This window comes from Lucilia cuprina, chromosome 6 (assembly GCF_022045245.1).
Source record: "Lucilia cuprina isolate Lc7/37 chromosome 6, ASM2204524v1, whole genome shotgun sequence".
In the NCBI taxonomy this organism is placed as follows: Eukaryota; Metazoa; Arthropoda; class Insecta; order Diptera; family Calliphoridae; genus Lucilia; species Lucilia cuprina.
The window spans coordinates 8,412,439-8,436,146 of record NC_060954.1 but is presented as its reverse complement, the minus strand read 5'-3'; the positions used below and the strand labels follow the sequence as shown (position 1 = coordinate 8,436,146).

Genomic DNA, 23,708 nt, shown 5'->3' with positions numbered 1-23,708 from the left:
ACTATAGACTGATCTATAGTCTGGACTATAGACTGATCTATAGTCTGGACTATAGACTGATCTATAGTCTGGACTATAACTGATCTATAGTCTGGACTATAGACTGATATATAGTGTGGACTATAGACTGATCTATAGTGTGAACTATAGACTGATCTATAGTCTGGACTATAGACCGATCTATTGCCTAGACTATAGACTGATTTATAGCCTGGACTATAGACTGATATATAGTCTGAACTATAGACTGATCTATACTCTGGACTTTAGACTGATCTATAGTCTGGACTATAGACTGATCTATAGTATGGAATACAGACTGATCTATAGTCTTAACTATATACTGATCTGGACTATAGCCTTATATATATGCTACATGCTTTACTATTGACTGATCTATAGTCTGGACTATAGACTGATCTATATTCTGGACTATAGAATGATCTATAGTCTGGACTATAGACTGATCTATAGTCTGGACTATAGAATGATATATAGTGTGGACTATAGACTGATCTATAGTGTGAACTATAGACTGATCTGTAGTCTGGACTATAGACTGATCTCTAATCGGATCTTCAGTCTGTACTATAGATTGATCTATTTATTTATAGTATAGATTGACCATAGACTGGTCTGACCTATATTCCGTACTATAAATAGTCTGTCCTATGGACTGATACTCCCTACTATGAAGCGTGAATTAAAAACCGTGATTTTACATTTTTATTACCTTTCTTTCTTATAATTTTCTATTCATATCGCCTTAAGTCTCTTATATCATATTGATCATCAATCAAAATCCAAAATTTTTTTAATAAATAAAAAATTAAACAAACAGGTTTTCTTTAAGAGAAAAAACCAAGAACAAACATTTTTTTAAAAAAAGGCCGGCACATCTTCTAATAAAACTCATACATAAGTTTAATGAACTTTTTTTGTATTTCTTTTTATTTTTATGTGTTTTTTTTTGTATTTTCAAAATTTATCTTAAAACTAAGTTAAATTTATAACTAAAACTAAATTACAATTTATTTATTTAACTAAAAATCTTATGAATACTATATTTAAACTAAATTTATAAAATGTAAACCTTTAATTAAACTACCACTATGTGTATCTAAATCTCTAAATTGTATACCCTCCACGGAGGAGGAAAACAAACTGCAGGGATATTCAGCTCCCTGACTTTGGGCAGGACGCCATATGAGTTTTATTTGATATTCTATATCGGGCGATAGAACAATACCCTTAGACCATTTGATACTTAAATCACAATTATATTTTGTTAATTGTTTCGCTACCTCATAGGACCACAGCAAACTGGAGTCATAGTTGGGTGCAGTTATTTCTATACGTAAATTCTCTAAATAATCTGAAGGCACATGCATGCGCGTTAAATGAGGTGTTAGGCGACTTTGTAGGGTAAGGCCTTGCAGAGAAATAAATCTATTCGCTTTGATATGCGTAAACCATTCATAATTATCGTAATCAATATTAAACGGACGACAGGCTTTGTAATAGCATCTTTCTATAGTTTGGGTATACTGAGGTTTTAGGTTCTCCTTAGCTTCTAAAGGCAGCATGGGATCCGTTAAATTGAGATCTTGTATAATATTAGAACACTCACTGGCTTTCAAACCCATTTCCACACACTCTTGCTGACACCATTCATATATAAACCATAAAAGATTTTTGGCCGGTATCTGCTCCTTGCATAGATTTATTATAGTTTTAATACAATCCTTAGATACATGATAATAGTGACTCTTTAAATAGGCCACAAATTGTGATTCACTGAGGCAGCAGCGTGTAAAGAAATTCATACATATATTCAATAAACTATTGAGATCTAAACAAATACTTAATTCCAATGAAGCCAAAATATTCGAAAATCTCAATTTCATTTGTATATTCTCCAAACATTCTGATTTTAATTCATTTAACAAATACTTTTCGGCTCCATAATACAACTCGATAGTCTCCTCTAATGATAAATTACGAAAATCAATGGATCCTTTGTAAATATATAAAATCATAAGTTGAAATATTTCCTCGCTCATATCTAAAATCTCTACAAAACTTTCAGCCTCGCTAATGGGTCCATAGAACATGGCCTCAAATACTGGACTGGCTGTGGCCAATATTAATTTATGACATTTTACTTTAGCCGCCTCGCCCACCACAAACACACAGTCACAGTATTTTTCCGTCGTCAGTAGCTGTTCATAGCGTCGACTCAAAGCCATTTGTTGTTGTGAAGATTTCTTAAAATTTTCTATCAGAAAATCATTTTTTAAGTTTATGGCTGTCAAAGCGGACGACATCTGAAAAAGGAGAAAGTTTTAAATAAATTTATTTAAAAAAAAATCTAATAAAATACTCATTTCTTTAAAACATTTAAAGAAATGCAAAATCTCTACTTTGAAGATTTTAAACCTTAATTAGCATTTTATAACTTTACAAATATTTCCAAAAATACATGAATATTAATAAATGACAAAATACCGGCTTATTTTAACCGTTAGAATTCACATCTCGTATGCAAATTTTTATCAAAAGAAAAAAAAATGTTATAACATGATAAATATTTGGGTAAAACTTTTTAAAAAACGTGCATGAATATTTATAGTTTTTTTACAATAACAATTTTTTTTATTTTGAAACAATTTGTTTAAAAAAAGTGTGCTATCTATGGTTACATAATTAGCACATCTTTTCAAAAAAAAAAAAAAAAAAAAATTATATCTTTTTTTTAAGACTTTTCTCTTTTGGCTAAAAAATAAATTTAAATATATAAAAAATTAGTTAAACAGAAAAAATTTGAATTTATTAATGTCTCAACTATAGATTGATCTGTAGACTTTGCTATAGTATAGTCTATATCCTAATTTATAGTCTAGTCTAGTCTATAGTGTAGTCTTTAGTCTATTCTATAGTGTAGTCTATAGCCTATTCTATATTGTAGTCTATAGTCCAGTCTATAGTAGTTTATAGTCTAGGAAATAATCTCGTCTAAAGTCTAGTGTGAAGTCATTCTAAAGTCTAGTCTACAGTTTAGTTTACAGTCTAGTCTACAGTTTAGTTTACAGTCTAGTCTACAGTCTAGTCTATAGTCTAGTCTATAGTCTAGTCAATAGTCTAGTCTATAGTCTAGTCTATAGTCTAGTCTATAGTCTAGTCTAGTCTATAGTCTAGTCTATAGTCTAGTCTATAGTCTAGTCTATAGTCTAGTCTATAGTCTAGTCTATAGTCTAGTCCATAGTCTAGTATATAGTCTAGTCTATAGTCTAGTCTATTGTCTAGTCTATAGTCTAGTCTATAGTCTAGTCTATAGTCTAGTCTATTGTCTACTCTATAGTCTAGTCTATAGTCTAGTCTATAGTCTAGTCTATAGTCTACTCTATAGTCTAGTCTATAGTCTAGTCTATAGTCTATAGTCTAGTCTATAGTCTAGTCTATTGTCTAATCTATAGTCTAGTCTGTTGTCTATAGTATAGTTTATAATCTAGTCTATAGTTTAGTCTATAGTCTAGTCTATAGTCTAATCTATAGTCTAGTCTATAGTCCAGTCTATAGTCTAGTCTATAGTCTAGTGTATGGTCTAGTCTATGGTCTACTCTATAGTCTAGTCTATACTCTAGTTAATAGTCTAGTCTATTGTAGTTTAGTCTATAGTCTAGTAAATAGCCTAGTCTATAGGGATATATTCTAGTCAATAAACTATGGTCGGGTCTGTAGTCTATAGTCTTGTGGGCAGCATTGTTGATAGTCTAGTCTGTAGTCTTGTCGTTAATCTTGTCTTTAGTCTTGTCCCTAATTTAGTCGATATTCCTGTCTATAGTTGAGTCTGTAGTCTATAGTCTAGTCTAGTTTAGTCTAGTGGATTTTCGACTAGACTAAACTAAATTATACCGTAAGCTTAACTACAGTCTAATTGTTTAAACTAATATATTTCATATAATTTTATTTTTCGCTTAATTTTTAATTATTCTAATATAATCTTTTATAAGAAAAACAAACATATTTAACATTTACAATTTTACATAAAACTTATTGAACTTGAGTAAAATGTTAAGGTCGTTCCTTATTATTTCTATTTGTAATCTTCAAAATGTTGAAGTTTGTAAAAACACGTGAATAAAACTAATTTGTATGCAAAAAGTGTTAGAAGATTTGGTGTAAAAAAACACAATATTTGAGGAGTGTTATAACTTAAACCAGGGGTTAATTTACTATATCCATATAGCTATTGAAAAAATTGTTTTTTTTTTTTTTGTTTAAAAAAACATTTCAAATCCCACTCGTATATACATATATTTTAGTTCCTACATTTTATGTATTAATATTATGGAGGGAGTTTACCTTTTTTTTCGATTGTTTGTTTTTAGAATTATTTAACTAAACACATGTTAAAGTACGTTTAATGAATTGTTTATTAATTGTTATTATGCTATCTAGATACTAGATAGAATATAATTTGTTTTTGTTTAAAATAAGTTTTAGCTCAAAAACTTGTTTATTTTTTTTTTTTTTTTTTAATTTTTCAACACTAAGTATTAACCGGCAAAAATATTCGGATGATGACAAAACAATTTCATTTGAAATATTATACATGTTTTAATAATAAAGCAAAATAATCTACAACAATTATAATATCTAAACAAACCTCTACTACGTATTATTTAGTTAAGTATGTAGTACATATTTTCTCAAAATCTCTAATTTGAGATTTTTTTTAAACGATCTCGAGAAAAAAGGTAAACATTGATTATTTACTTAATCTCTTTCTCACTACTACATCTCTCAAATGTTATTGTTTTATTTTTATTCTAAAAATTACCAATAAAATGGAAGAGTATTTAATTACCAAGGTGACCAGTTAGTAGATATTTTAAAACATTAGAATATTTGCCAGATTTTATAAAAAAGTATGAGGCTGTTTACCTTTCATTGTTAGGCAAACGTTCTTCAAATTTTATTATTAAGGTGAAAATTACACGGTATAACAAAAAAACAGCTTAACTTAATTTCAATAGATTAGACGTTTCACTTAACTATAGACTAGACAATAGATTAGACTTTTGACTAGACTAAATAATGTACTATAGATTAAACTAAAGAATAGATTATGGACTATGGACTAGACTATAGACTAGACTATAGATTAGACTATTGACTGGACTATAGACTAGACTATAGACTAGACTTTAGACTAAACTATAGACTGGACTTTAGACATGACTATAGACTAGATTAGAGCCTGACCTAGACTTTAGACTAGAGCCTGGACTTGACTATAGACTAGATTATAGACTAGACTATAGACTAGACTATAGATTAAACTATAGAGTAGTCTATAGACTGGACTTAAGACTAGACAATAGACTAGACTATAGACTATATTATAAACTAGAATGTAGACTAGAGCATAGGCTCGACTATAGAATAGACTATAGACTAGACTATAAATAGGACTATAGACTAGACCCTAGGCTACACTATAGAATAGATTTTAGACTAGACTATAGATTAGATTATTGACTAGACTAAAGAGTAGACTATAGACCAGACTAAAGAGTAGACTATAGACTAGACTATAGAATAGATTTTAGACTAGACTATAGATTAGATTATTGACTAGACTAAAGAGTAGACTGTAGACTCGACTTTAGACTAGACTATAGACTAGACTATAGACTTGACTATAGACTAGACTATAGACTAGACTATAGACTAGACTATAGACTAGACTATAGACTAGACTATAGACTAGACTATAGACTAGACTATAGACTAGACTATAGACTAGACTATAGACTAGACTATAGACAAGACTATAGACTAGACTATAGACTAGACTATAGACTAGACTATAGACTAGACTATAGACTAGACTATAGACAAGACTATAGACTAGAATATAAAGGACTAGACTATAGTCAAGAGTATAGATTATACTATATACTAGAATATATAGAAAAATGAGTGATCAGAACATAATTAAAGTTTTTTTTTATCAAAATATATGATCATTGATCAGAGTCTGATCATAAGTGCTATATAATTTGTATAATGAGAGTCGATGGGTTTAATATTTCAATTTTAAACAATTTGGAAACCTTTCAAAATCACAAATATTTAAGGGTCAAATTAAATACATCTGTTTACTTTTTCATATGAAAGAATAAATCATTCATTTCATTAAAAAAAGAAAACATGTGTTTGTATTATTAATTAGTTGTCGTCTTCATTAAAATAAAATAAAATATTCAATATCTTACCGTATAATTTTAGAACTTTTTTATTAAAGTTTGTTTAGCTTAAAGCGATGGCGACAGTTGTTTGTATTAGTTTGCAATTTCTATTATTTTTATTTATTTATTTTTTTTTTTGTAATTTAAAAAATTAATAAATAATTTTTTTGTTTATTTTTATAGAATTTTATTAATTTTTTGTTCTCTACTTTAAGTGCATTTAAGTAAAATTTTGTGTTTGTTTTTTTAATTATGGTCAAGTATAAATAAATTATTGCGCAAAAATAATTAATTATTCTGTGTTTTTTTTTTTTTTTTTTTTTGTCAATTTTACAAAATAAAATGACACAATTGTTTAAATTGTTTCATATTTTTTTGGAATATTCACTGCAAAATAACAAACGAAAGTTTTTTTCTCAATTTTTTTTTTAATTTGTGCAAAAAAAAGTTTCTTGAACTTGACCAATATCGTTTGGTTTTTATTTTTATTAGCAGCTGATTTTTTGTAATTAAGCGACTGACGTTCTAGATTGTAAAATTTATTTATTTTCGATTTTATCAGTTTTTTTGCGCTTTAACGTTCTTTTACCGCCAACTTTTTACACACAACTAACTAAAACTTTTTAAGACAGTTGTATTTTATGATCAATGATCAAGCATTTCGAAAATGTATTCAGCTGCTAATTCTCTTAAGTAATGTTAATGTTGTTCTCTTAAGGTTTTGAAATGAGCGGAATTGGTAAACAATATTGCCAGACTGGAAATGAGGAACTGATATAACATTTGGATAAGTGGGGTTTTTTGTACAGAATTGCAAAAGAATAGAATGTATCTGACAATAGACTATATACTAGACTAAAATGTAGTCTAACTGGACTATAGTCTTGTTTGTAGTCTAGACTAGACTGTAGAATAGACTATAGACTAGACTATATACTAGATTATAGACTTTACTATAGATTAAACTACAGACTACATTATAGACTAAACTATTGACTAGACTATGAACTAGGCTATGGAATAATCTATAGACTAGATTAGACAATAGACTAGTCCATAGACAAGACTGTAGATCAGACTATAGACTTTAGACTAGACTTTAGACTATACAATAGATTAGACTATAGACTTGACTATAGACAAGACTGTAAACTAGACTATAGACTAGACTAAAAACGAGATTATAGACTAGACCATAGACAAGACTGTAGAGTAGATTATAAACTAGACTCTAGACTAGACTATAGACAGGACTATGAACTAGACTATAGACCAAACTATAGACTAGACTATAGACTAGACTATAGACCTGACTATAGACTAGACTATAGACTAGACTATAGACTAGACTATAGACTAGACTATAGACCTGACTATAGACTAGACTATAGACTAGACTATAGACTAGACTATAGACTAGACTATAGATAAGACTATAGACTAGACTATAGACTAGACTATAGACTAGACTATATACTAGACTATAGACTAGACTATAGACTAGACTATAGACTAGACTATAGACTAGACTATGGACTAGACTATAGACTAGACTATAGACTAGACTATAGACTAGACTGTAGACTAGTCTAGACTATAGACCAGACTATAGACTAGAATATAGACTAGACTATAGACTAAACTATAGACTAAACTATAGACTAGACTATAGACTAGACTATAGACTAAACTACAGACTAAACTATAGACTAGACTATAGACTAGACTATAGACTAAAGACTAGACTATAGACTAGACTATAGACTAAAGACTAGACTATAGACTAGACTATAGACTAGACCATAGACTAGACCATAGACTAGACTATAGACTAGACTATAGAATAGACCATAGACCAAATTACAAACTAGACTATAGATTAGGCTAAAGATTGGACTATAGACTAGACTAGAGGTAAGACTATGGTATAGAATATACTATACGCTCGACTAGAGACTAGAATAAAGACTATAGACTATACAATAGACTAGGCTATAGAACAGACTATAGACTAGAACAAAGACCGGACTGTAGGCTAGACAATAGATTAGACTATAGACTAGACTATAGACTATACTATAGGCTAGACTATAGACTAGACTATAGACTAGAATAGAGACTAGACTATAGACTAAACTATAGACTAAACTATAGACTAGACTATAGACTAGACTATAGACTAAACTATAGACTAGACTATAGACTAGACTAAAGACTAGACTATAGACTAGACTATAGACTAGACTATATACTAGACTAAAGACTAGACTATAGACTAGACTATAGACTAGACCATAGACTAGACTATAGACTAGACTATAGACTAGACCATAGACCAAATTACAAACTAGACTATAGATTAGGCTAAAGATTGGACTAGAGGGACTAGACTAGAGGTAAGACTATGGACTGTACTATAGAATATACTATACGCTAGACTAGAGACTAGAATAAAGACTATAGACTATACAATAGACTAGGCTATAGAACAGACTATAGACAAGAAAAATGACCGGACTGTAAGCTAGACAATAGATTAGACTATATACTAGACTATAGACTAGACTATAAACTAGACTATACTATAGGCTAGACTGCAGACCAGTCCATTTACTTGGTAATTCAAAGTGTTGAAAGTATTTTATACTATTGTTTTTACAATCAAAAAATCTGGCCACTCTTCTACACCTGTGTATACAATATCTTTTAAGAGAACCTAACCTAAACAACTCATCTATCTTCATTACATTTTTTTTGCCTCAAAATCTTATAATTTTTAAAGTCCTATTAATTTTTTGTCTTACCATCATCTTCTTGTGAAATTCTTTTAAAACCTTGAACCTGTTTTATTCTGCAGAAAGGTAAACATCCAACAACTCAGTTATGTTGGTTCCTTCAACTTCTTCAGGTAAGATGTTCTTTTTTGGCTTTTTGCATCTTCAACCTGTTGTGCTAATGTTAGCAGCAGCTTTCAATTTTTTTGTTGTTGTTCAAGGAATCTTCTACAATTTTCATACACATTTATATATTATCTGGCCTGGAGTTTATTTAAGACTTTGTTAGTTATTTATAGAATAAAAAAGATTATATAGTGTAGTGTTTAAGAAAAATAATATAGAGTAGACATAATAATATACACTGAGAATAATTTTAAAGCAGTGTTTTTTGATTTCTAGAAGAGATAAAGCAATCAATTAGAAGATAGACTCCATTATGGATCATATAAGACTACAGATTAGACTATATAGACCATACCCTAGACTATCATCTAGACTATAAACTACATTATAATCTAGACTACAGACTAGTCTATAGACTAGACTATAGACTATACTATAGACTAGACCTTAGACTAGACTATAGACTAGACTATAGACTAGACTTTAGACAAGACTAGACTATAGACTAGACTATAGACTAGACTATAGACTAGACTTTAGACAAGACTAGACTATAGACTAGACTATAGACTAGACTATAGACTAGACTAGACTATAGACTAGACTATAGACAAGATAATAGACTAGACTGTAGACTAGACTATAGACTAGACTATAGACTAGACTATAGACTAGACTATAGACTAGACTATAGACTAGACTATAGACTTGACTATAAACTAGACAATAGACTAGACTATAGACTAGACTAGAGACTAGACTATAGATTAGACTATAGACTAGACTATAGACTAGACTATAGACTAGACTAAAGACTAGACTTAAGACTAGACTATAGACTAGACTATAGACTTGACTATAAACTAGACAATAGACTAGACTATAGACTAGACTATAGACTAAACTATGGACTAGACTATAGACTAGACTATAGACTAGACTATAGACTAGACTATAGACTAGACTATAGACTAGACTATAGACTAGACTATAGACTAGACTATAGACTAGACTATAGACTAGACTATAGACTAGACTATAGACTAGACTATAGACTAGACTATAGACTAGACTATAGACTAGACTAAAGACTAGACTATAGACTAGACTATAGACTAGAATATAGACTAGACTATAGACTAGACTATAAACAAGATAATAGATTAGACCATGGACTAGACCATAGACTAGACGATAGACTAGACCATAGACTAGACCATAGACTAGACTATAGACTTGACTATAGACTAGACTATAGACTAGACTATAGACTAGACTATAGACTAGACTTTTGACTAAACTATAGACTGGACTATAGACTAGGCTATAAACTACACTAAGTACTAGACTATTGACTGGACTATTGACTAGACTATTGACTAGACTATTGACTAGACTATTGACTAGACTATTGACTAGACTATTGACTAGACTATAGACTATACTATAGACTAGACTATAGACTAGATTGTAGACTATACTATAGATTAGTCTATAGACTCGACCATTGACTAGACTGTGGATTAGACTATATACTAGACTGTGGACTGAACTATAGACTAGACTAGATTAGTCTTTAGACTAGCTTAAGACAATTCTATATGCTAGACAAGACTATGGACTGGACTATAGACTATAAACTAGACTATAGAATAGACTGTAGACTAGACTATAAACTAGACTATAGACTACACCATAGACTAGACAATAAACTAGACTATAAACTAGACCATAGACTAGTATATCGGTCAGACTAAAGACTATTCTAAAGAATAGACCATAGGCTATAAGACAGACTATAGACTAGACTAAGGAGAGAGAGAGACTATAGACTAAAGAGTAGACTATAGACTATATTACAGACTTGACTTTAGACTACACCATAGACTAGACCATCAACTAGACTATTGAGTAGACTGTAGACTATGCCATAGACTGGACTATGGATTAGACTATAGACTAGGCTATACACTAAACTATATACTAAACTATAGACTAGACTATAGAATAGATTATAGACTAGACTATAGAATAGGTCATAGACTATATACTAGTGGATCCACGTCTGGTTTACACTATAGACTAGTTAATTTACTTAACTATATCTTAAGTCTGATTTCCATTTTTGTATTTTCAGTAATTTTTCGCACCAAATCCATACAACGACAATTTTCCCACATACGTTTCATATTCCTGCTAATTATAGTACTCAATACCCTGGATACAAAAGATCACACTAACAGACCACAAACTTTACATAGAAAACACTTCGAACGAGATTTAAAATATTGCCAAAAGTGTTTTGAACACCAAATCCACGATTGTTTAAATTTCTTTAACCTTATTGAAACAGATAAGGAGTTTTCCTTAAGGCAGCTAATAAACCTGTTACCTGAAAGATCTTGCAAAAGAAATAACCAATTGGTGCAGTTAAAAAACTCTCATGAAAAACTAATAACTAAATATTTATTTAATACGAAAAATTTAGGAAAAAATAAACTAAAAATTAAAGAATTGAAACAAAAATTTTTCCAACAACATGAAGGTTTACAAGGCATGCAATTTGCTCCCTTAAAGAGTTTTGAAATTTTTATAAAAGATTTTTTCCTAAATGATGTGCATTTAAATCTAACAGAAATCACTATTTGGCATTATTTAATAAACAATATACAGCCATTGTTAATGCCTCTACTAGAGCAGCATAACTTTCCGGTACCTAAAACCTTTAAAGTGTGTGGTTTTACCCTTTACCAACAATATGCCGGTCAAGATTTATATCATTATTACCAAATGGAATTTCCTTTAAAATTGGAAATTTCCAAACAACTACTACAGGCAGCTTTAAAATTTTCCTATGGTTTCAATAATTATCGTTTCTATATTACCGATCTTACGGCCGATAATATGGTATATAATAGAATTAATAATAAATTATATTTTATCGATTTGGATACTCTATTCATAGTGGATTCATCTAAGGCTAAATACAAATCCTCCATACATAAACATGAGTATATAGAATGTCCGGGTTGTTTTGCTTATTCAGCTGATGATATAGCTTCTTATAATATCAGTGATATAAATGTATACTCTGCTTGTCAATTTCTTAGAGAAGATCTATTTAGAGATCAGACGAAAGGTTTTCTCTATCCCATACCCCCCGATATTAAGGAGACATATCCAAATGTATGGCAGCTATTAGATAAATGTGTTGATTGTCGGGGTTCAGAGTGTTGGGAACGTTTAACGGTAGCTAAGGATTTAATAGAAGTAATTGAGCAAATTTTGGAGAAATAAATTAAAATGCCCGAAAGGTGAAAAGAAGGTAAGTTAAAATTTATAATACAAATATCATATCAAAACCATCACAACAAGGGTCTTATGATTTCATACCCGGGGAAAAGTAAAAAAAAAAACAAAATAATATAAATTTTATTCATTCATCATTATTCACATAAATTTCTCATCTTAAACTTTCACCTCCATTGCTTTCTCTAACATTTGTATGTCATTCTTTAAATCTTTTAATTGACCCATCATACTTTTCATCAGTTCCCCTTCGGGAGTTTGAGGCGGTTCATAAAGCAACATGCGAATGGATTCCTTAAACATTGCTTCACATTGTCTTAAATAATGTTGTAATTCCTCTTCCTTAAGTTCCTTTTCACCAAAACGCAAACGATACAATTCAGCTGAAGCATTTGCCAATTCATATAGAGCAATCGCTTTTAGTCTTGAAATTCCCGGTTGTATAATATGCAAGACCATAACCAATTCCTGACATAAACGCACTTTTCTCTCGTACACCCGACGGCCAGGTCTCTGTAAACTATTCATAATAACGGTGCGCAATATATTGGCTATATTTTGTTTTATATCCACCATAATATAGTGATTTTTATGCAGAATAGTACTAAGTTTGGCCAAAAGTATCTCGTAACGTCTTAGATCATCTTGAGCATGAAATACTTCTTCTTTGGCTTTATCTATAATGGTTTCGACCTGTTCGGTTCGAAGACTATGGTTGCAGACTGGACATTGCCATTTTTTGATGGCAGCTTGGTAGACAATGTAACCTTCTTTATTATTACCAGCACAGGGAGCACAAATGAAACTGCTCATATGAGAACCCATTTCGGTAGGATCTTCACAGCGAGGACAATTGCAGAGGAAGTACTTTCCTTCTTGAAGAATGTGACGTCTTTCGGCGGTGCCCTAAAATTAAATAATTGCAAAATTAATTGAACTAGAACTGAACTAGAACTGAACTAGAACTGAACTAGAACTGAACTAGAACTGAACTAGAACTGAACTAGAACTGAACTAGAACTGAACTAGAACTGAACTAGAACTGAACTAGAACTGAACTAGAACTGAACTAGAACTGAACTAGAACTGAAGTAGAACTGAAGAAGAACTGAACTAGAACTGAACTAGAACTGAACTAGAACTGAACTAGAACTGAACTAGAACTGAACTAGAACTGGAACTAGAACTGAACTAGAACTGGAACTGAAATAGAACTGAACTAGACCTGAACTAGAACTGAACTAGAACTGAACTAGAACTGAACTAGAACTGAACTAGAACTGAACTAGAACTGAACTAGAACTGAACTAGAACTGAACTAGAACTGAACTAGAACTGAACTAGAACTGAACTAGAACTGAACTAGAACTGAACTAGAACTGAACTAGAACTGAACTAGAACTGAACTAGAACTGAACTAGAACTGAACTAGAACTGAACTAGAACTGAACCAGAACTGAACTAGAACTAAACTAGAACTTTACTAGAACTGAACTGGAACTGCACTAGAACTAAACTAGAGCAGAACCGGAACTGAACTAGAACTGAACTAGAACTGAACTAGAACTGAACTAGAACTGAACTAGAACTGAACTAGAACTGAACTAGAACAGAGCTAGAACTGAACTAGAACTGAACTAGAACTAAACTAGAACTGAACTAGAACTGAACTAGAACTGAACTAGAACTGAACTAGAACTGAACTAGAACTGAACTAGAACTGAACTAGAACTGAACTAGAACTGAACTAGAACTGAACTAGAACTGAACTAGAACTGAACTAGAACTGAACTAGAACTGAGCTAGAACTGAACTAGAACTGAACTAGAACTGAACTAGAACTGAACTAGAACTAAACTAGAACTGAACTAGAAATGAACTAGAACTGAACTAGAACTGAACTAGAACTGAACTAGAACTAGAACTGAACTAAAACTAAACTGGAACTGAACTAGAACTAAACTGGAACTGAACTACAAATGTACTAGAACTGAATTACAATTAAACAGGAACTAATAAAATTTAAATATCTAAAAAAGTTGGATTCTTGTCCACATTTTCCAGCATTATTTCCATGTCCTTCTAGTCAATACAGTTCAGTTTTTATGCGTTTCTTTAGCGATATTCTTACCAGCAGAACATTCGTATAACAATTTGTCACCATTTCATCCTTGTCAATATCACGATTGGCATAGATCTTTATCCGATAAACATCATCAATAGAAACATTTGCATTTGGACAACATTGATGAGCCAATAGTGAACCTTTTACGTATAACGCACTCATAGACGCCATATCGGGTGCTCTAATCTCATAGGTATTCACATCTAAAACGCCACATAAATGCTGTATGAATTCTTCATCTATTTTGTCAGCCAATTGAAAATATTTCGAAAGATTTGATTTTAATATGGGCTGTATGATTTTCTTATTCCGTTCTTGCCAGATCGGGGTATTGCGTCGCTTATCCAGATGTGATTCTAATTGTAGAATTTTACTAAAATCATCTTTACCATCAGGATTTTCCGATAGCAAAAGGCATTTGATAATCCCATAGGATTCGGGAAATTTTTTTAATTCCTCATGCTTTAAATCGGTCATCGACGCCAAAGTGTTGCAATCAAATTCACTGTGTTGTATACAATCCAAACATAGGGGCGATATCTGACATTTACTGGAATTAGGGTATTATGTAGTGAACGACTTATTTTCTTTAGCCAAATTTAAGGTTAATTACTTATTTCACAACCTACCCACAATACTTTTGAGCATATTTAAAACAATTACAGCAGCGTTTATCTCCCGCAGTGGGCAAAATTAATATAGGTCTTTCCAGCAATAACGTTTCACCGGCTTTAATTTTATCTGCAGCTCTTACGTATCTGAAAATTTTCAGAATTTCATATCACATTAAATAATGTTTTATTTATATAATACACCTTATCACCTTCCAATTTCTGGATTTTCTTGTATTTCACACTTATCATTAAACTCCTCCGTCATATTTTCACTTTTTATTCAGAGATATTTTTAATAAAAAAATTCTTTTCGATTTATAATTGCACTGTTTTTAGTACATTAGCTTTAGCAGGTGTCAACTAAACTGTAAGTGTAACTAGCGTATAATGAATTAGTCTTTTAAAAATAATTAATTAAAATACGACAATTTTGTTGAGTTTGAAAAACAAAATAAGGGATATGTTGCGCTACATATGGTAGAATGACAAGGACTGCACCAAAACTAGAACTGCAGCTGAATTAGAACAGAACTGAACTAGAACTGAACTAGAACAGAACTAGAACTGAACTAGAACTGAAATAGAACTGAACTAAAACTGAATTAGAACTGAACTAGAAATGAACTAGAACTGAACTAGAACTGAACTAGAACTGAACTAGAACTGAACTAGAACTGAACTAGAACTGAACTAGAACTGAACTAGAACTGAACTAGAACTGAACTAGAACTGAACTAGAACTGAACTAGAACTGAACTAGAACTGAACTAGAACAGAACTAGAACTGAACTAGAACTGAACTAGAACTGAACTAGAACTAGAACTGAACTAGAACTGAACTAGAAATGAACTAGACCTGAACTAGAACTGAACTAGAACTGAACTAGAACTGAACTAGAACTGAACTAGAACTGAACTAGAACAGAACTAGAACTGAACTGGAACAGAACTAGAACTTAACTAGAACTGAACTAGAACTGAACTAGAACTGAACTAGAACTGAACTAGAACTGAACTAGAACTGAACTAGAACTGAACTAGACCTGAACTTGAACTGAAATAGAATTGAACTAGATTGGAACTAAAACTGAACTAAAACAAAACTAGAACTGAACTAGAACTGAACTAGAACTGAACTAGAACTGAACTAGAACTGAACTAGAACTGAACTAGAACTGAACTAGAACTGAACTAGAACTGAACTAGAACTGAACTAGAACTGAACTAGAACTGAACTAGAACTGAACTAGAACTGAACTAGAACTGAACTAGAACTGAACTAGAACTGAACTAGAACAGAACTAGAACTAAACTAGAACTGAACTAGAACAGAACTAGAACTGAACTAGAACTGAAATAGAACTGAACTTAAACTGAATTAGAACTGAATTAGAACTGAACTAGAAATGAACTAGAACTGAACTAGAACTGAACTAGAACTGAACTAGAACTGAACTAGAACTGAACTAGAACTGAACTAGAACTGAACTAGAACTAAACTAGAACTGAACTAGAACTGAACTAGAACTGAACTAGAACTGAACTAAAACTGAACTAGAACTGAACTAGAACCGACCGAAAACTTGAACTTAATTAGATCATAACTAGATTTGAACTGCAACTAAACTACAGCTGAACAAGTACTGAACAAAAACTGGTACTGAACCATAAGGGTGTAGCGCTATTTTATAGTTGTCATACTTATTACATCTATTCTTTAGTTTTTTTATCAACATAAGTTCATTTCAATCAATCTTTCTTGTTTTTATGTGTAAATTTTGCATGCAAGTATTATTTTATTTTTGGCCAAATGATTTCGTTATTTTTAATTTTTTATTTTCAATTTCATTAAATTTGTGTACGATTAGTTTTTTCTTAAGACCAATAGTAAAAGCATCATTTGTTTTAGCGTAAAATTACGCTCACTTACACCGATGGCACTTCTTAATTAGGGACAGTGAGCGCCAAACTATTAAAGGAAATTAGGTTTTTTTCAAATACCAATATTTAGTTTTCTTCGTTTAAATTACAACTAATTAAGATTTTAATCCGGTAGAGAGAATACAAAGCGGTTGTTATAAAAAATCCACCATTTCCTCCATAATTTTTCCCCGAAAAAATGCTTTTAGAAACCCTGTATCTGCAGCGATTGCATTTTATTATTCGCCATGACAAAATAAATAAAATTAAATAACATTTAAATGATGTAATTAAAACAATAAGTTTATCTAAATTTTTTATTTTAAAAGCAAATCATTCGTTATTTCAACATTTTTATATCGGTTTGTAAATATTTCAATTCCTGCAACATAGACTGTAATAATTTCCCCTCCGGAGTTTGTTTGGGTTCGTGCAGCAACATGTGAATAGAATCGCGTAACATTAAATCTGATTCCAGTAATAAATCCTATAAAAAGTAGAAAAATACCATATAAATATAAAAAGTGAATAAAATTTGTTTACATAAGAAAAAATACCTGCAAATCCTTTTTATTCAATTCTTTTTCCTGATAACGCAAACGATTATATTCCGCCCAAGTGCTTCCCAGTTCATACATAACAATAGCTTTATGCCTCGATATACCGGGGACAATTATATTGAGAACCTTTAAAATGTCTTTACACAAATCAATTTTACGCTCGTAAACCTTACGTCCGGGACAACAACTGATATCATTTATTATGTTTCTTAAAGCAGCCGCAATATTTTGTTTAACATCTATGATCATATAATGCTGAGGATGTAAAATTTTTTCCAACTTTTGTAACCACATTTCCATATCCCTAAGATTTTTAGGCTTTTCTAGTTCCTCTTTATGAAGCTCTTTTAGTATGTGCTCTATATTTTCATTAGTCTCATGATGTTTACACTCGAGACATTGCCATTTCTCAGTATACTCTTGATTTCTAATCATATAACCGTTATGACAACCGGTACATATTAAGGTGGACATATGTGATCCTAATTCTTGTGGATCTTCACAACGTTTACATGTGCAGTAGAAATATTTACCTTCTTGAAGAATTCGTCTACGTTCGGATGTATTCTGAAACGATTAATTATCTGAACTAGAACTGATCTTAAACTAAACAAGAACTGAACTAGAGCGGAACTAGATCTGTACTAGAACTGAACTAGAACTGAACTAGAACTGAACTAGAACTGAACTAGAACTAAACTAGAACTAAACTAGAACTGAACTTGAACTAGAACTGAACTGAACTTGAACTAGAACTGAACTAGAACTGAACTGGAACTAAACTAAAACTGAACTAAAACTGAATTAGAACAGAACTAGAACTGAACCAGAACTGAACTAGAAATGAACTAGAACTGAACTAAAACTGAATTAGAACAGAACTAGAACTGAACCAGAACTGAACTAGAACTGAACTAGAACTGAACTAGAACTTAACTAGAACTGAACTAGAACTGAACTAGAACTGAACTAGAACTGAACTAGAACTGAACTAGAACTGAACTAGAACTGAACTAGAACTGAACTAGAACTGAACTAGAACTGAACTAGAACTGAACTAGAACTGAACTAGAACTGAACTAGAACTGAACTAGAACTGAACTAGAACTGAACTAGAACTGAACTAGAAATGAACTAGAACTGAACTAGAACTGAACTTGAACTAGAACTTGAACTAGAACTGAACTAGAACTGAATTAGAACTGAACTAGAACAGAACTAGAACTGAACTAGAACTGAACTAAAACTGAACTAGAACAAAACTGAAACAGAACTAGAACTGAACTAGAATTGAACTAGAACTGAACTAGAACTGAACTAGAACTGAACTAGAACTGAACTAGAACTGAACTAGAACTGAACTAGAACTGAACTAGAACTGAACTAGAACTGAACTAGAACTGAATTGAACTAGAACTGAACTAGAACTGAGCTAGAACTGAACTAGAACTGAACTAGAACTAAACTAGAACTGAACTAGAACTGAACTAGAACTGAACTAGAACTGAACTAGAACTGAACTAGAACTGAACTAGAACTGAACTAGAACTGAACTAGAACTGAACTAGAACTGCACTAGAACTGAACTAGAACTGAACAAGAACTAAACTATAAATAAACTAGAACTGAAAAGGAACTGAACTAAAACTAAACAAAAACTAAAGAACAACTGGGCTACAACTGAACTAGAACTAAACTAGAGCTGAACTAGAACTGAACAAGAAGTGAACTACAACTGAAATACAACATAACAAGAACTAAACTAGCACTGAAGAAGAACTAAACTTGAACTGATTATTAAATTAACTTACCAACATTATATTCGTATAACAATTTGTAACAATTTCACCCGCTTTAATTGCACGATTAGCATAGATCTTCATACAGTATTTATCATCGATCGCTATACAAGTATTGGCCATACAATCATGCGACAATAGAGCACCCTTAACATAAACACCTTTCATTGAACCCGTATCAGGGGCTCGTATTTCAAAACTATTAACATCAATAAAACCACATAAACATTGTAAAAATTCCTCATTTATCTTAATGCCATAAGATAAGTACTTCAATATTCCCGACTCTAAAATGGGCTTTACTACATTTTTACTATAGTAAAACCAAATTTGTGTATTACGTCTCTGTTCCATGTGATTTTCAGCCTTTAAAATAGTCTCGAAATGTTGTTGTGTTAGAGGATTTTCTTGTAGTAATAGAAATTTTATAATGCCATAAGAATCGGGATATTTTTGTAAGTTATTAATATCTAAATCGGACATAGTTGCTAGTTTCTGGCAGTCGTAATCATAATGTTGTTTACATATTTCACATAAAGGCGTTATTAGACATAAACTAAAAAGATTTTCTTTAATTTTTTCAAATATTATGGTATTATTATATATTTAACTTACCGACAGTAATTTGTGGTTAATTTGTAACAATTTTGACATCTGCTTTCCCCATTTGAGGCCATTAACAAAGAAGGCTGTTCAAGTAGCACACATTCTCCTACTGTTAGATCTTGTTTGGCCTGTACATATCTGTTAATGGTTTTTAAACTCTAGTTATATATTTTCTTTAAAATTAGTTTTAAGTTTTACCTTCCCAACTTTTCATTACTTTCTATAGTACATTTTTTCTCAAAATGTTCTTCCATTTGTTCTATATTAGAACTGTTTCTCCTAACTAAAATAATTTTGAAATAAATATTCCCGTTGTTTATGCGTTTCTAGACTCTTTAAAGACTGTTGAAAACTCAACAAAAAGTACACGATATTATTTACTTTTAATTTTTATATTTCTTGTGTAAAATTTTATAGTTTTGCAAATATTTAAAGCAAAAATATATATGAAATATTTTGTCTACTCATAAGTAAATATACATACATATATGTTTAATGTAGATCGCACATTACATATGTATTTATTTATAAGATCAGCCAATTTTTCCCTTTGCAAATACTCACACAATTATGTATTTGTATTCACAGATATTAATTCTTTTAAATTCATTTGACAGGCTATTAGATTGTGTTTTTGTAAATTTTTTTCAAAAGGGTGTCGCGAAATTATAGAATATACAATATTCAAGGCAATTAAATGGATTATAGTGTGTATCTAAGAATGGTCTACAGTTTGGACTATAGAAAAGTGCATAGACGGGGCTATAGAATAGTCCATAGTCTAGACTATAGAATAGTCTATAGTCTGCACTATAGAATAGTCTATAGTCTGGACTATAGAATAGTCTATAGTCTGGACTATAGAATACTCTATAGTCTGGAATATAGAATAGTCTATAGTCTGGACTATAGAATAGTCTATAGTCTGGACTATAGAATACTCTATAGTCTGGAATATAGAATAGTCTATAGTCTGGACTATAGAATAGTCTATAGTCTGGACTATAGATGAGTCTATAGTTTGGACTATAGAAGAGTCTATAGTTTGGACTATAAAAGAGTCTATAGTTTGGACTATAGAAGAGTCTATAGTTTGGACTATAGAATAGTCTATAGTCTGGACTATAGAATAGTCTATAGTCTGGACTATAGAATAGTCTATAGTCTGGACTATACAATAGTCTATAGCCTGGACTATAGAATAGTCTATAGTCTGGACTATAGAATAGTCTATAGTCTGGACTATAGAATAGTCTATAGTCTGGACTATAGAATAGTCTATAGTCTGGACTATAGAATAGTCTATAGTCTGGACTATAGAATAGTCTATAGTCTGGACTATAGAATAGTCTATAGTCTGGACTATAGAATAGTCTATAGTCTGAACTATAGAATAGTCTATAGTCTGGACTATGGAAGAGTTTATAGTCTGGACTATAAAAGAGTCTATAGTCTGCACTATAAAAGAGTCTATAGTCTGCACTATAGAAGAGTCTATAGTCTGGACTATAGAAGAGTCTATAGTCTGGACTATAGAAGAGTCTATAGTCTGGACTATAGAATAGTCTATAGTCTGGACTATAGAATAGTCTATAGTCTGGACTATAGAAGAGTCTATAGTCTGCACTATAGAATAGTCTATAGTCTGGACTATAGAAGAGTCTATAGTCTGCACTATAGAAGAGTCTATAGTCTGGACTATAGAAGAGTTTATAGTCTGGACTATAAAAGAATCTATAGTCTGCACTATAGAATAGTCTATAGTCTGGACTATAGAAGAGTCTGTAGTCTGCACTATAGAATAGTCTATAGTCTGGACTATAGAAGAGTCTACAGTCTGCACTATAGAATAGTCTATAGTCTGGACTATAGAAGAGTCTATAGTCTGCACTATAGAAGAGTCTATAGTCTGCACTATAGAAGAGTCTATAGTCTGCACTATAGAAGAGTCTATAGTCTGGACTATAAAAGAGTCTATAATCTGGATTATAGAAGAGTTTATAGTCTGGACAATAGAATAGTCTATAGTCTGGACAATAGAATAGTCTATAGTCTGGTCTATAGAATAGTCTATAGTCTGGTCTATAGAATAGTCTATAGTCTGGACCATAGACCAGACTATAGAATAGTCTATAGTCTGGACTATAGGAAAGTCTATAGTCTGGACTATAGAATAGTCTATAGTCTGGTCTATAGAATAGTCTATAGTCTGATCTATAGAATAGTCTATAGTCTAGTCTATAGAAAAGTCTATAGTCTGGACTATAGGAAAGTCTATAGTCTGGACTATAGAATAGTCTATAGTCTGGACTATAGGAAAGTCTATAGTCTGGACTATAGAATAGTCTATAGTCTGGACTATAGAATAGTCTATAGTCTGGACTATAGAATAGTCTATAGTCTGGACTATAGAATAGTCTTTAGTCTGGACTATAGAATAGTCTATAGTCTGGACTATAGAATAGTCTATAGTCTGGACTATAGAATAGTCTATAGTCTGGACTATAGAATAGTCTATAGTCTGGACTATAGAATAGTCTATAGTCTGGACTATAGAATAGTCTATAGTCTGGACTATGGAAGAGTTTATAGTCTGGACTATAAAAGAGTCTATAGTCTGCACTATAAAAGAGTCTATAGTCTGCACTATAGAAGAGTCTATAGTCTGGACTATAGAAGAGTCTATAGTCTGGACTATAGAAGAGTCTATAGTCTGGACTATAGAATAGTCTATAGTCTGGACTATAGAATAGTTTATAGTCTGGACTATAGAAGAGTCTATAGTCTGCACTATAGAATAGTCTATAGTCTGGACTATAGAAGAGTCTATAGTCTGCACTATAGAAGAGTCTATAGTCTGGACTATAGAAGAGTTTATAGTCTGGACTATAAAAGAATCTATAGTCTGCACTATAGAATAGTCTATAGTCTGGACTATAGAATAGTCTATAGTCTGGACTATAGAATAGTCTATAGTCTGGACTATAGAAAAGTCTATAGTCTGGACTATAGGAAAGTCTATAGTCTGGACTATAGAATAGTCTATAGTCTGGACTATAGGAAAGTCTATAGTCTGGACTATAGAATAGTCTATAGTCTGGACTATAGAATAGTCTATAGTCTGGACTATAGAATAGTCTATAGTCTGGACTATAGAATAGTCTATAGTCTGGACTATAGAATAGTCTATAGTCTAGTCTATAGAAAAGTCTATAGTCTGGACTATAGGAAAGTCTATAGTCTGGACTATAGAATAGTCTATAGTCTGCACTATAGAAGAGTCTATAGTCTGCACTATAGAAGAGTCTATAGTCTGGACTATAAAAGAGTCTATAATCTGGATTATAGAAGAGTTTATAGTCTGGACAATAGAATAGTCTATAGTCTGGACAATAGAATAGTCTATAGTCTGGTCTATAGAATAGTCTATAGTCTGGTCTATAGAATAGTCTATAGTCTGGACCATAGACCAGACTATAGAATAGTCTATAGTCTGGACTATAGGAAAGTCTATAGTCTGGACTATAGAATAGTCTATAGTCTGGTCTATAGAATAGTCTATAGTCTGATCTATAGAATAGTCTATAGTCTAGTCTATAGAAAAGTCTATAGTCTGGA

The 23,708-nt window shown here is 31.4% G+C and overlaps 4 protein-coding genes across 6 annotated transcripts in view; 1 reads left to right on the top strand and 3 right to left on the bottom strand.

Moving 5' to 3' along the window:
* The window catches only part of LOC111688262, a 41,767-nt gene that overhangs the window by 14,738 nt on the left and 3,321 nt on the right, over positions 1-23,708 (top strand). The window contains exons 8-9 of one of the 2 annotated variants that reach the window (XM_046954842.1): positions 11,295-12,064; positions 12,123-12,316. In XM_046954842.1, coding sequence (XP_046810798.1) covers positions 11,295-12,064; positions 12,123-12,176 — 824 coding nt within the window. In that variant the 3' untranslated portion in view covers positions 12,177-12,316. Of the gene's footprint in view, positions 1-11,294; positions 12,483-23,708 lie in introns of those variants that run through there. The other variant, XM_046954841.1, reaches the window with a different exon arrangement.
* LOC111688264 lies at positions 969-6,473 on the bottom strand. 2 transcript variants are annotated; one of them, XM_023450749.2, is made up of 2 exons: positions 6,285-6,473; positions 969-2,327 (listed from the first exon to the last, which is right to left on the bottom strand). In XM_023450749.2, exon 2 carries the CDS (start codon positions 2,325-2,327, stop codon positions 1,068-1,070), a length of 1,260 nt encoding a protein of 419 aa, XP_023306517.2. In that variant the 5' UTR covers positions 6,285-6,473; the 3' UTR covers positions 969-1,067. The 2 variants fall into 2 exon arrangements, with proteins under 2 accessions (XP_023306517.2, XP_046810801.1); XM_046954845.1 differs by lacking the exon at positions 6,285-6,473 and adding an exon at positions 4,366-4,531.
* Positions 12,564-15,594, bottom strand: LOC111689445 (SET domain-containing protein SmydA-8-like). The gene is made up of 4 exons (XM_023451917.2): positions 15,415-15,594; positions 15,221-15,349; positions 14,598-15,141; positions 12,564-13,372 (listed from the first exon to the last, which is right to left on the bottom strand). Exons 1-4 carry the CDS (start codon positions 15,468-15,470, stop codon positions 12,626-12,628), a joined length of 1,476 nt encoding a protein of 491 aa, XP_023307685.2. The 5' UTR covers positions 15,471-15,594; the 3' UTR covers positions 12,564-12,625.
* Positions 17,402-20,438, bottom strand: LOC111689448 (SET domain-containing protein SmydA-8-like). The gene is made up of 5 exons (XM_023451919.2): positions 20,289-20,438; positions 20,100-20,228; positions 19,497-20,040; positions 17,683-18,252; positions 17,402-17,612 (listed from the first exon to the last, which is right to left on the bottom strand). Exons 1-5 carry the CDS (start codon positions 20,342-20,344, stop codon positions 17,466-17,468), a joined length of 1,446 nt encoding a protein of 481 aa, XP_023307687.2. The 5' UTR covers positions 20,345-20,438; the 3' UTR covers positions 17,402-17,465.

Excerpts from the sequence above, each read along its gene's own strand:
- LOC111688264 (XM_023450749.2), bottom strand. The coding sequence starts at position 2,327 with ATGTCGTCCGCTTTGACAGCCATAAACTTAAAAAATGATTTTCTGATA.
- LOC111689445 (XM_023451917.2), bottom strand. The coding sequence starts at position 15,470 with ATGACGGAGGAGTTTAATGATAAGTGTGAAATACAAGAAAATCCAGAA. Across the intron at positions 15,350-15,414 it reads GAAAATCCAGAAATTGGAAG|ATACGTAAGAGCTGCAGATA; the intron begins GTGATAAGGTGT and ends GAAAATTTTCAG. Across the intron at positions 13,373-14,597 it reads GTTATACGAATGTTCTGCTG|GGCACCGCCGAAAGACGTCA; the intron begins GTAAGAATATCG and ends ATTTAATTTTAG.
- LOC111689448 (XM_023451919.2), bottom strand. The coding sequence starts at position 20,344 with ATGGAAGAACATTTTGAGAAAAAATGTACTATAGAAAGTAATGAAAAG. Across the intron at positions 20,229-20,288 it reads AGTAATGAAAAGTTGGGAAG|ATATGTACAGGCCAAACAAG; the intron begins GTAAAACTTAAA and ends AACCATTAACAG. Across the intron at positions 18,253-19,496 it reads GTTATACGAATATAATGTTG|AATACATCCGAACGTAGACG; the intron begins GTAAGTTAATTT and ends TAATCGTTTCAG.